The sequence below is a fragment of the Hippoglossus hippoglossus genome, chromosome 17 (assembly GCF_009819705.1).
Source record: "Hippoglossus hippoglossus isolate fHipHip1 chromosome 17, fHipHip1.pri, whole genome shotgun sequence".
Classification (NCBI taxonomy): domain Eukaryota; kingdom Metazoa; phylum Chordata; class Actinopteri; order Pleuronectiformes; family Pleuronectidae; genus Hippoglossus; species Hippoglossus hippoglossus.
Genome location: NC_047167.1, coordinates 14,843,285 through 14,856,436, shown reverse-complemented (window position 1 = coordinate 14,856,436; position 13,152 = coordinate 14,843,285). Strand labels below are relative to the sequence as shown.

The 13,152-nt window shown below is 41.7% G+C and overlaps 1 protein-coding gene across 1 annotated transcript in view; it reads left to right on the top strand.

Moving 5' to 3' along the window:
• Positions 1–13,152, top strand: part of cdh2 (cadherin 2, type 1, N-cadherin (neuronal)) — a 62,090-nt gene that overhangs the window by 27,189 nt on the left and 21,749 nt on the right. The window contains exon 3 of the mRNA XM_034613428.1: positions 10,749–10,969. Coding sequence (XP_034469319.1) covers positions 10,749–10,969 — 221 coding nt within the window. The remainder of the gene's footprint in view (positions 1–10,748; positions 10,970–13,152) is intronic.

Here is a 13,152-nt window from a genome sequence, read left to right as displayed (position 1 = left end):
CTTTCCATGTCTTTTCTTCTTGCTGATGGGCTGTGTTGTATGAAATCCCCCCCACATTTTTTAAAAATCTGGCTCAAATTGCTGCACTCTTGCAGTTGGATGAACAGTGTACATGTGTGAGCATGTGTCTCTGTGTCTGCGTGTGCGAATCCATGTGTGTGTGTGTGTTTAAAAAAAAAAGGGGGTGGGGGTAAAATGAATAGGAACGACATGTTTGTGTGTGGTTAGGTTTGTAATTGGATGCAGTGGAGTGTATCAATCTTGACCTGAGCCAGTCATTTGCATGGATTTGACTGACAACAGAGCGACTGTATGTAAAGCAGGCACAGGAAGTATTCAAAATGGAGGTTGCACAAATGATGCATTTTTTAAATTTGATGTCAGGTTCTTGTTAATTGGAACTGAATTATTAGGAATTATTAAGAAAATGGCTGAATTTCAAATCGCATGAAGGCTCAGTAACTGCAGCCATGGTCTGTCTGCTGGCGTGTTTGAGTTAATATTGAGAGATTAGACCTCACTTCAGGGCTGAGTGTAGTGGGTGTTTTCTGTAGATATAATGAAGTAATCAAACTTGAAGTACTTGTAAGAATCATACACATTTTCAAGTCCACCTTAACAAGGGCAACAAAGAAGGAGGACGAATGTATCTACTACAGACTAAAGACGCACAGAGGTGGAATTAACAAAAACAAATTGACCCCAGTTGTGTGTGTGTGTGTGGTCTGTACAGTGCAGTACATTATTATTCCTATTACATAGAATAATATTTTTTCCAATATACAGGATATTGTTTTTTTTAACACCCACTACCATGACGACCCTTCACTTGTGAATATGACTGACTGAACAGCTAGTGGGAGTCGTGCATGTAAATTGGAACATTCCTCATATTCACTATGCAAACCTGTCACCTTTCGGCAAAAACTCATTTGAATTCAAAATAGGTCATTTAAGTGTTTCATGTAGATCCAGTGAGTTTTTTTTTTTTTAAAGGAACGTGGGGGGGGGGGGGTTTAAATGTACTGAGGCGATCCAGATGGCGAGACTGTAGGATTAGTATGTGCTGTCTAGCTATGCAGATATGGAGAGAAGGCGCCTCCCACCACTGTCGCACATACTTTTCAACAGTGGCTGGATCTACCTCCCCTCAGCATCAAATGAACCCCATGTCTGACAGTGACTCAAGAGGTTAGACTGTTTCTCAGAATTTAATCACATCCTAATTTACAACTCTGCTAATTTTATCAAATTGATAACGTACAACTCGCTTCCTCGGTGGTCAATCTTCTGGGAAATGCCTTTGTCTACTTGAACATTAATTGGCACAACCTTTCTCCGGTGCGAATCAAGGTTTTAATGAACTGTGTGGTTTGTGTGGTCGTCTCCCACGAAAGGTCCTGTCTGTCTTTTAACCTGGTATATATCCCATGTGGAATTTGACATTTGCGAAGATGAAATTTATTTCGGACTCATTAAACATGACAACAAAACATCAAGTTCTTATTTATTGATTAAATTTGACCGTGTATATCAAAAACAAAGCCATATTACTTTGTTGTTTTTTTTAAACTATTGTTTTATTTTCGTATCAACAGGAACAGGAAAGTACCGAAAGTACTTAAAATGCTTGTGTTTTATTATCCATATTGTATTTACCACTAGTAGTTAAGACTGATGCTATATTGTTTTCTTCATCAAAAGGCTCATGTGACAAGGAGTGTAACGACTGTTTCCAAAATTCTTAGTTTGCTGTCTGCAAACTTGTGGCGTTTCCAGAATTTTCAGTCTTAGGGGTAGTGTGGATGCCAGGCATAAACGTAGCTAAAAAGGCATGTTTTAGATAAAATCATATTAGTGTGAATTTGATCTTAAACACAAATCCGTTTTTTCTTAAAATCCTAGCCCTGTTTTTCTCCTTTTAAAAAAATTACACCCCATCTGTTGATGCTCATCCTAACAGGGATACACCACCTAATACTTTAGTATCAAAAATATTCAGCTGCTATTTGCTTGAAAACTGACTGAAAGATAAGAAGTTTTCTAAAAGTAGGAACAATATTGGTGAAACGTCTCAGATCTGAAAGGGTAATTCATTTGTCCGCCGTCAATTTGTATGTAAAAATGCAGCTGAATACACAGCTTCTGTTTGTTTCTCTTTCCGCTGCGTGAAAGGACAAATATGAGTCGTCCGGATTTGATTGGCACAATATTTTTTTCCACCCTTTCCTAAAACAAACTGGTTTTTGGTGCATTTCTGTCTGGCACCAGCCACGTTCAACCACAGGGACACAAGTAGTGTGTTTTCCGCCCTGATAACAACTCTCCTCTCTTTCTCAGTGAGTATCTCGTTGCACACCGACCTTAAGTGATTGTTGATATAATTTCCATAAACATGCAATTCTGGCTCAGCAAAATGGGGGAGCTGCAGTGCCAGTGCTGACACATAGCATCTAAAAGGCTCTTTCTTTAAAAGTATTGTCTCGGCCAGCGCTGAGACGTTGGCATCGGCTGGCAGTGTTTGACGGATAATGTTTACTACAGACGGAGACAGCAGGGCTGCGGAGCACAGCCTAAGTATGCATGACTTAAACACTTTTAGTTTTGCACTTGGTGAAAGCAGAAAGAGACATTGACATAATTGCACAAGTCACCTATTCTGTTATTCCACCAAATGCCCCCGTCTCTGTGGAACAATGGCTCGCACAGTCCTGGCTAGAGGGACGTGTTTGTGCTTTTATGCTGGTGTGATTTAAAAAATAATCTTATAGCAGCCAGTGAACATTCCAGCAGAGGTTACTTCATCATCTCTGGTCAGTGCCTCCTTCTCTGTCTCTTTGATTTTCCGATGGTATTTCGACAGAAATGATCAAGGGGATGAACTAAACAGCTTTGACTCTGTGCTTTTGAGATCAAACGAAGCTAATAATGTCACATTACAGGTTTCACTGAGGCAGTTTTACTGCCCGGCCCCTCGTGATCAGTCTCTTCACAAAATATCAGCCCGGCTCAGAACCACAGGCTTGCGGGGCTCGCAGATATCAGCTGATGTTGCCAATGGCTGCTTCGCTTTTATGCTTGTCTTGTCTCCAACCCAAAAAAACATTCTTCAGAAAATAATCCTCCAAACCATCAGCTCTTTCATCTAAATCAATCCAGTTGTTCTCTGTATGTATAAATAGGCCCGTGTTTGATTTGGTGTTTATTAGCACTATAGGAATGCATGAAAGTGATGGAATGGATGTTTTTTTCTTTTTTTTTTACTTTAAAAGGCTCTTTTATTCAAGTAGTGTATTTGTAGAGGCATAATAATCGAAAGCAATCAATATATAAACTATATTTACTTCACCACAGAGATTAGTTAACTTAATGTCCAGCTGAAAGTGCCTGAGACGCAGTAGCACCGGCCCAGCAGAGGCCTGCACAGTGCAGTGGAGCATTTCCTAAAATGTACATGTATGTAACTGTGGTGCATTACCACCAAAGACCTAGCAATGCAGAAACAATAAAAAGTGATGCATGTAGCCATCCTAAATGGCTTATTATTCACAATCCTATTTTCTAAAAGGCATCTCAAGTGTCTCAGCCTGCCTCTGTCCTCCAACCTTGCCCGGATCACTTTATTTCACTCACATACCTGCTTTTGTTCTCCATCTCCACTCACTACCCCCCCATTAATCATTAAAGCCTTTGTAGAGTGGACAAAACGACCAGTGCCAGTAATTTTAAGGTGAATTAGGGTATAGAGGGCAATTAACATGCTGTGACCTTTTATGAGAGGACACAATGAGGTCAGAGAACATCTTTTATGGACACGAAGTTCAGCTCCTCATTTCATATAACTCAGATTTACATCTGAGATGCTCTGCCAGCGGGGCGTTGTAGACTGTAGTCCTTAAGATTTAGAGACAGGAGGTTGTGTTGGTGTGCAAGGTCACATTTACCCAACACTTAGCCCCACCATATAATTGTAATTCTGAGTTTTCTTCTTCAAAAGGTATCCATTATTGTCCTTTCTGAAGGAGAGGGGGCAGTGAAACACTTCCTGGCGTTTTATTTTCTTGAATCTATAAATCTCTCAGCATTTATGATTTTTTTTTCCTGTTTGATTTAGCAGCATATTAATGTGATGCCTTCCATAATGAGCTTCACCTAAGAGCATTTGCAGGGGTCACGGAGCTTTTGCCGAAAGACATCATAAAGAGCATGGGTGTTTGACATCTTGGTAATGTGGTCAGTTTAATACCCCACCAAAGCCTCCGTATCAAGCTGCTCGTCTCAATAACTCACAAAATCCCAGTAGCTATGCGCTGATAACTGCAGCAGGATGTAGCTTAGCCTTATCAGCTCTTGGCTCCAGTGACACAGTAATCCACACAATGCTCGGCTGTCATTGTACTGGTAAACACTGAATCATTTCATTTGCCCAACAAAGGTGCAAGAATAATTGTGATGTCCCCATGTGCGCTCCCCCCCCCCCCCGTTAACCCATCGAGATTGCTAATTTACAAAGGCCAACAATTACTTATTCAAAACGGCCCAACTGTCATGATGCATTTTTTTGGTTTAGCCACTGGAATAGAAGGCTCCAACTGATTGTCACTTCATGTAAATCACTGCTGTTGCTTGCGTTTGGCTAGCGTGTTTTACTGACAACCCAGCAGGTATCTACTAGGTATGAAGTTGATTTGTAGGTACGGGACAACCGTTGGAGACAGTAATGGTGGTTTCTTTGAGGCAGATCATTGCTGAGACACGACATAGAAGAAGCCTTGTACTTAAGAGCAACAGAGAGATGCTTAGGCACTCTGAAGGAAATGGAGGTGACTCTAGTTCTGCTTTCAGACATGCACTGAACTCCCGACTTTCTCCTGAGTCAGTCACATTCTCCCTTAGTAAAATGTCCGGCGAATGTCTGAGTGAGCCCATGTGAGAAATCAGCAGAAGCTAAAAGAATCCAAATAATTCGGGATTAAAAAAAGGTGCCATAAACCAAGAAGAAGCAGAAGAAGATGGAAAGACAACTAGATTCAAGAGCTGTTGGTGATGAGAACCAACGCCAGTGTCAATGTGCTGTGAACAAAAACATGTAATTTCTATAGCAGAAGTTGTAGATTGTGTCCCACCTCCTGCATGATCCACACAGGCACCACCCGTCGCCTGAAAGCTCCAGATATTTTCCTGTTGTTTTGAACGTGTCTGACTTGGACAATCTCTGCTGCTTTCATCATATGTGAAAGGCAAACACCATAAAATGTCCGAAATGCAATTGTCCGGACGTTTTTTGGAATTCATGTCCGACAATGAATTTGGTCTGGAGGGAAGTCTGCTCATCTTGCAATTGTACTGCGAATACAATGTTGTCAAAGGGGGTTGCAGTGTCCTGGCACAGCAAATGACCATGTGCAAATATGATATAAATACAAGTATTAAAAGAAAAGAAAGAACATGTCAAAATAAAAGAAAATTGTTTCCCTCTCCTAAGGACCAGTTGGTTAGATAAAGGAAGCTTAAACGTCTGTGTTTGAGATTGAGTAAGCTCATATGGTTCCAGCCGCTTAGACATCCACAGTGCTTGTGTTTCTCAGTGTGGACACCAATGTGAGGGCTTGTGATAAGGGAAGGTAGCACCAATATGTTTTTTGATGGACTGTTTATAATTCTATAATTGAAGCAGCAGCTTCTGAAAGCTCCAACAATATGCATAAACCGCACAAACCCGAGTGGTAAGGGAACGGTCACTGCAATCAAGCCAGGAAAATGAGCCAGCTGCCTGTTAAATGTGTTTATGCACTGATGCAATTCCTCTTTAGTTTTTCTTAATTTCTAGAGACACTGAACCGAGTACAGACACTGCATGTTTTTTTCATGCAAATCCCTTACATATTTTAGGAGCAGCTATAAATGCATGGAATGCTTTTCGCGTTTGAAGTGCAGTGCATTAGTAAAACGCCTTCAAGGGCTTAGTCTGGCAAAAGGCACGCTTTCTCTGAAGAATACCCTATTTTCTAAAAACAGAAATACACCTTAGTCTCTGCATCGCAGCTACTGTGAATTAATGGATATTTAGAAATGTCTTGGTTCAGACGAGTAGTGAAACATAGTATCTCCGCACATGATTTCCCTGTTACAGTGATGGTTGTTTTTTATTAAAAGGGATTGATGATGTTTTCACAATAACCCAGATTTATTGACATAATTCTTGAAACAGTTATGCAGGTTTAGATCATCAGTTTACATTTAGGTATTTGTAATAAAAGACAAAATAATTCATAGATTTTGTTAGATCATAGAGCACCAAAACAACAATTTACATAGAATAATATCCTTTCATTTTTAATATCTGCATGCAAATGACTATAATTGTGAAGAATGCAATGTAATAAGTCGCACAACGGCATTTGTTTACTTGCCAGTCTTGAAGCTGTAGAATATGCATTCATATTTATAGCATCGTAGGAAAAAATAACAAAAAATGGATGCACAATTACACATAGCAAGCAGTCATCTTATTTTGAAAACATTTGTGTTTTGTGCTTTTAGCAGTTTGTGCAATAATTGGGCAATTATAGTAGTATGCTGAGGAGGATATTTTTGTTGTTGGACACAAAGTTTGTTCGCTGTTAGAGGATCCTGACTTAATTTAATACGTTATCTAAAGTTTAGGATGAGATGAGAAATACATGTCACAGAAGTTCGAATCGTGGTAGCGGAGTGCGAACTCCACCGAGGCTTAACAGGATCTTCACAGTCGTGGTGCTGGCATGGATGTCTCACACAGCACATTCAGTTGGAGCCTTGCATTGTTTCATCGCCAGTGCAGGCCACTGTACAAAACCTGGTCACATTCATTTGTGAATAATGTGTTTTGTCAGGGGTGTTGTAGCATTTCCCGGCGTTGGGTGTGGGGAGAATTGCCACTGGGGTATTTGCCTGGGTCTGCATTTATTTGTAGCTACTGATGAAACACCTACGCTAAGTATTTCTCAACTGCCAGTGACCTCACTTCTCAGGAGTGAATGATAGTGATATTGGGATGATCTCACATGAGGGGTTTCAGTCTTGTCACATTTACAGTACATTAGAGGGACTTTCTGCCTGCTCACTATTTTGGCAGGCAGACGGAAAGGCTAAGATTGTGGAACATTTTCTTTTCGCCTGCGAAGTCACCAAGTCCACATTTCATTTCCAAATTAAATGTATCTCTCTCTGCCTCTGCCTATCTCGCTCTCTAACTATTTGTGTCTGTCTGAGTTAGAGTTATCACGTGATGAAGCAGACAATAGCGAGGCACTCTGGCACTACGGAGAGGTTAGCTTGGGTTTTTGTGTGTCTTGTCAGCGAGGGAGGGGGGTATCTAAGCCGTGAATGGGATCATTGAGTCGTACGTAATTTTGGGCCCCGGTGCAGGGCATTAGTTGGACAGGCCGTTCTGCTGACAGGCTTGTTTCCCCCCCCTCTCTCCCTTCCCTTCTTTTTTTAACCCCAACCCCCAATTCCCAATTGCTGCATCGGCATTTCTGCTCTTACCAAAGGCCTTTATCGTTGAGCCCATGACGACATGTCTGATAGGGCGTGGCAGCCAAGATTTATTTTAGCCCTGTACCGTGGGGATCCCATACATCTAGATAAGTTGCAGCAGCTACATTTTTTAAGCTAAGCCATGCTACACATTTCTGTGTTTTTGTAAGCCACCAGAATCCATCTTATTAATGAATAGACACATCCTGGACATTCCCATTCATTATCATTGGGAATGGTGGTGCCTGCTGGGAGTTTTTCTTGTGATTGCTGTGGGGGCTGCCTGTTGAAGGGCCTCTCAGAGGTGCCCTGATGGCTACATTTCCGGCAGTGTTAAAGAGCTGGTGCTCTGTGCAAAAAGGGGCTTGGTCTAAAATAGCTCACATGGGAATGGTGCTGTCAAGTGGAATGCTCACGAAAAGTAAAGTCAAAAAGTGCACGTAGGACAGAAAATGGAAACATATGCGCTGCAGCTTTGAGGGAAAGAAAGGAAATATGTGTGATAATTACTGTTTCTAGTTGCTAATTATTGACAAAATATTCACAACAAAGCCTATTGGACAGTTCATTTTAATAGCACTATCCAGACTCATACCCAGACATACCGGCAACATGTTTTTAAAATGAAACTAATTTAGATAATAAATATAAATAATTATTCACAATTTCCTCGAGCCAAACATGATGTCTATTTTGTGAATATGAGTGGAGTTGAAACAATTAGTACATTGCTGATAATAGATTAATGATAATAATTAAAGTAAATGACATTTTTATTGAGTATGGACTGTCAGGTGGACAAAACATGTAATTCTTACAATTCGAAGACATAACTTTTTGGTTTAAGGAAATTGTGAATAATTGTATATTCCAAACAACAATTTCTGGTTATCTAAATTAGTTGGAACCCTTCAAATATTTGGCAATCTTAATTTAAAAAATCTGTATTTATTACAATACTTTCAATTGAGCAATCTACTAATTGTGACTAATTATATTCACTAAATAAATACAAAAGAAATTGTACTGTGTACTATTCTTAATCCAAGTGCCTCAGTTAAAATAGTGAGCGAGACTTTCTCCAGCAGCAACATTGTGAAGCTTCTTAAATCTATGGACTTTTCTTGTGCTGAAGTGTGAGTTATTTTGACAGTCGCCCTCACTCTGTATTCTACCTCTGTCTGACTATCTGCTGACTTGGGCTGGCTGGGTTGATTGCTTGAAGGCTTTGACTTTACAGGTGGCTGACTTTAAGGCAAACCCCTCAGAGAGAGAAGGTCATCTACCTGGTGTCAGCGTTTCCAGGTTCAAAGAGGGAAAAAAAGGCTAATTGGTCACCAATAATTGAACCAGGGCACCGGGGAAGGAGATGCTCTGTATCAAGTGTATTCTGCTGTAGAAGAAAGAGCGTGTCATCTTCTGTCTTCATTATTGGAAGTGCTGCCTCGGCTGCACCGCTATTTCACCTTGTGTGCCGTTGAGCAATATTTAGATGAATGGCAATTCTTCAGGATAAGAAAAAGTCCAGTGTGCGGAGCTGCTTTCTTGTTTTTTCAGAGTTTAAAACTGTGATGGAATGCAGCTCATGGTCCTTGCAGCAGATTTGTTCTCTGTGTTTGGGTTTTGATAAAGTGGAGTAAGATTGTGTTTTCATTCGTCGGGATGAATAGATTGAGAAAACACTTCATGTCGATTTCCAAACTTTCTCTACAACCAGACTTTTGATTCACAGCCTCAACGCCTTCTTTTTCTCTTACTCACATTCAAAGACATCTTAGTTTGTAAAGGGTAATTTTGTTGTATTTTCCACTCCCCCCCCATATTCACTTTTAAATTGGAAATGTTTTTTTTTTAAGGAAGTTTTGCCTTCCATTTCTTGATGTTGCCTGGTGTTCAGCCATTGTCCGTTTAGTTGGCCACATAAAATAGAGGTATGTTTTTGTCAGTGCTGGTGGAACGGAGGGTCTGAAAACATGCACCCTGCCTGCAGTAACAAGCGGCAAAGAAAATTGTTAAATTCACCCCCTGTCATCACTGAGAGATTTATTAGTGGCAGGGTGTGGTGCACTTTGGCAGAATTTATTGCAAGTGTTTGGGTGATAATATTAAATAGGCCTGGGAGTAAATGTATGACTTCCTTCAGGCCACAAGCTGGTCGGCTGCATCCTTTCCCCAAGCCCAGAGGAACTCGATGCACTCAGTGCAGATGATACTCTGAAGACATCAGTGAGTCCCCAAGGTAGCAGCACAAAGGAAGATTAGGCACCCTCCTTCAAGGCTTTTGTTAAGTAATTCCACATCTGCTTTAATAATTCAAAGCAGCACCAGCAGAGACCCCCACACAAACAATATATGGTAACGTTGTGATCTCTTTGGCCGGGAGGTATTTTTATCTTTGCCTTTATGCCGTTTTGTGTGCTATAAACATGAGGTGGGCCTGCCAGGGAAACACATCCATCAACACAAAAGGATCACACAATAAAGCTCTTAGTGTATGTGTGTGTGTGTATGTGTACATGTAGGTGCTATGTAGGTTGCGCTGTACTGTCACTCACTTGTAACATGAAGTGGTGTTGTACCACTGGCACTGAAGCACCTGTGGGACCCGAGCCCCCATGAGCCACCTGTCTACAGTATCTGTATGTGCGCTGCGAGTTTTCTGTGTGTTTTCTGTGTGAACACGCTGATGAAATGAACATCTCATGCACCGACTTCTGTCTCTCGAGGATCAGCAATCATCCGTGGTAGGCATCCCTGTGCATCATTGGGGACAAAGCTAGCATGCGGCGGCCTGTTCTCGAAATAAAATGAGACTTGCCGAGTGGAATTGAACATTTTCATACAAACTGAATACATTTTCTCAAAACCCAAACACACAGTGAGGCATTTAGACAGTCTAATGTACATATCAGGTTTTAAATGTATTGTTTTTGGATTCTTCTTAATAGCCCTTAAGGTGAACACTTTCCTCTTTTTTTTTTAGTTTTCTCTCCCTCCAACTCTCTCCTCTGCTGCACCTGTTTTGAGCAATACCTTTGGGGCACAGCTTGAAGTGAATAATGCATGAGTGAGAGGGAGAATCAGAAAACCTTTGTGGACCTTCTGTCTGTCTGGCTGTCTGTCTTCCACCCCTTTGTCTCTGTATCAGTTTTTTTTTTTCCTCTAGTTTTTCCTCCTACTGTTAGGGTGATTTTTAAGTTCAACCCATTTGTCTCTGTCTCTTGCAGTGAGGTTTCTTGACTGTGGCCGAAGTGGTCTGGTGCGCTTTGAATGCAGTAACCCCTCCGACTTCCGGATAGAGGCTGACGGAGTCGTTTATGCTGCCAGGAGTCTTCAGCCCTCTACGCTCCCTGCATCGCCGCTGCTGATCAAGGCCAGCGACTCCACCACGCAGGAGCAATGGGTGACCCAAGTCAGGCTGACACCCACCGCTGCATCCAGCCAGCAGGTGACTACTTCTCAACCATTTTTTTTACAACACTTCTGATTTGTTTTGTTGATTGTGTGACGGATGTAGAAAAGCGGAACGATCAATTCTGCCCTCGTATCAAATAACTTACGGTTATTAGGCACACCGCGCATTCACAGATGACTAGTTCCCTAAATTGTAGCAGGTGTTCCGAGAGACTGGATGGATGCTTGCTAATTAAAACTTAATGTGTCAATTTACAAGGAGCACAAACATATACTCAACACGGTCAGTGGGTAGCAAGAGCAGATGCAAAATAGCTTCCCATAAAGTTGATTTCCGCAAGCATGCCTCGTGATTGTGGGGGTTATTGCCTTGTCATCCAGAAGGGGACGCACCTCTTTCACCGCTTTGACAGGAAGCATCTGTCTGTGCCGTCGAGTGCCGCTCTAACCGTTCCAGTGGACGTGTTGTGCATTCATCTGCAATTAGTTAGAGTGACCATGTGCTCATATGTCAACATTGTGGTTGGCCAAGGATCAGAGGAAGTGCACGCAGACACAAAAAAAAACAGCTCTACACATGTTTCAGCCGTCTGCCTTGTAGACAGGAAATGAAAAGAAGCCCTAGAAGGCTGAGTTATTGCAGAGGTTTTAACCTCAGTGCCAGTAGCTTATGTGCTACTGTTCAATTAGATAATATCTGTTGCTTTAAACTTACAGGATACTGCACCGTGGCACTGCACACACATGCTAGTCTCAGTGTGCCGACTCACTATGTAGGGCCATAAGTGAGTCTGTGTGCATGTGTTAATAATCCAACTTCGAGATCTTAAATCACAAGCCGTCTGGTGTCTTAATGAACACCCCCAAATGCAGTAATCATGTTTGTTTTACAAAGACCAATGTGCTTTTTGTCCTAATCCCTGTAATACACTTAAAGGAATGGTCACAAGTGGCCATTTTCGGAGTGTGTGTGTATTGCAGCAGATAATCTCAGGGAAGGCAGCCATCGTATTTTATGTGAGTGCAGATTAAAAGTTAATACCGACAGCTATGTGCAGTTACTGTCAGTGCTGCAGGCGCAGTGATCTGCTGGGCCGAAATTAAACCTGTAGCAGGTAATGATTTCACGGCTTTTCAAAACGCCATTGTTTGCAGCTGACAGTCATTTACTACAGGGACCACTGCAGGTATGTGATTTTAATGATACCATTAGTCACTGGTGCCGGTTGGTCAAACGCAAATACGCACCTTCCCCAAACATTAACAGAGGTAAACATCGATTCTACACATGTATACAAATGATCAACTGCATCATCAATAGCTCTGATCTGTGTCAGTTGAGAGGTGTTGAATTTACCCTGATTGCTATCTAATGAAATCAGGGATTGACTTTCCCGTATCCCGTACATTTATGAGGTCATGATTGGTTATCTTCCCCCCAGTACAATTATTGTCATGAATCACCACGCATCTCTTAATCACATCAGCGATTAAATATTTTTTTATTAGTGCCATGAATGCTGCAGCCTTGGGGAAACATTTTAATCAATGACAGCCAAACAATATCCCCATTAACATGACAGTGTCCTCAGCCTCCATTTCCACCTCTATTGGAACCTCAGCTCCACTAAAGTCCACGAGCGAAAAATGTCTTCTGAATCGGAAAGTGAGAATTTTTCTAAAAAAGGCAAACACACACACACATGCATATACTTTCCCCACACTCACAAACACTCGGGCCATCACTCAGCCGAACACCCTCCCGGACTCTGAAGTAGACTCCCAGTCAGAAGATGGAGGGTGCTCGGCGAGTGTGGATGGGCACAGACCTCCAGTGCACCGGAGATAGATGTGTGTTGGGGCTGAACAAACCCGCCGTGCCATTCATCATTCCAGATGCAGGTTGCAAATAATTACTGCACTCACTCGCGCCCATTTTAATAGGGTAATAGATATTTCTGAAGCATGCCCCTGTGCTATCTGTCCGCTTGCCTCTCTGCATTTCCAATGTGTGAAAGCAGCATAATCGGATTTCAAACATGATTAGTGGAAGCTACGCGACAGCTCCCCAGATGTTAGAGGAGCGGGAATTTGGGATATGGGTCACAATATAAGGTGGCAAAGTGGTAATTAATTTCTGTGTTTGCATAGGGCAGTTTGTAATGGTTTGTCAGCCTTGACTTCATCCGAACCAATCTACATTCAGATAATTACAGG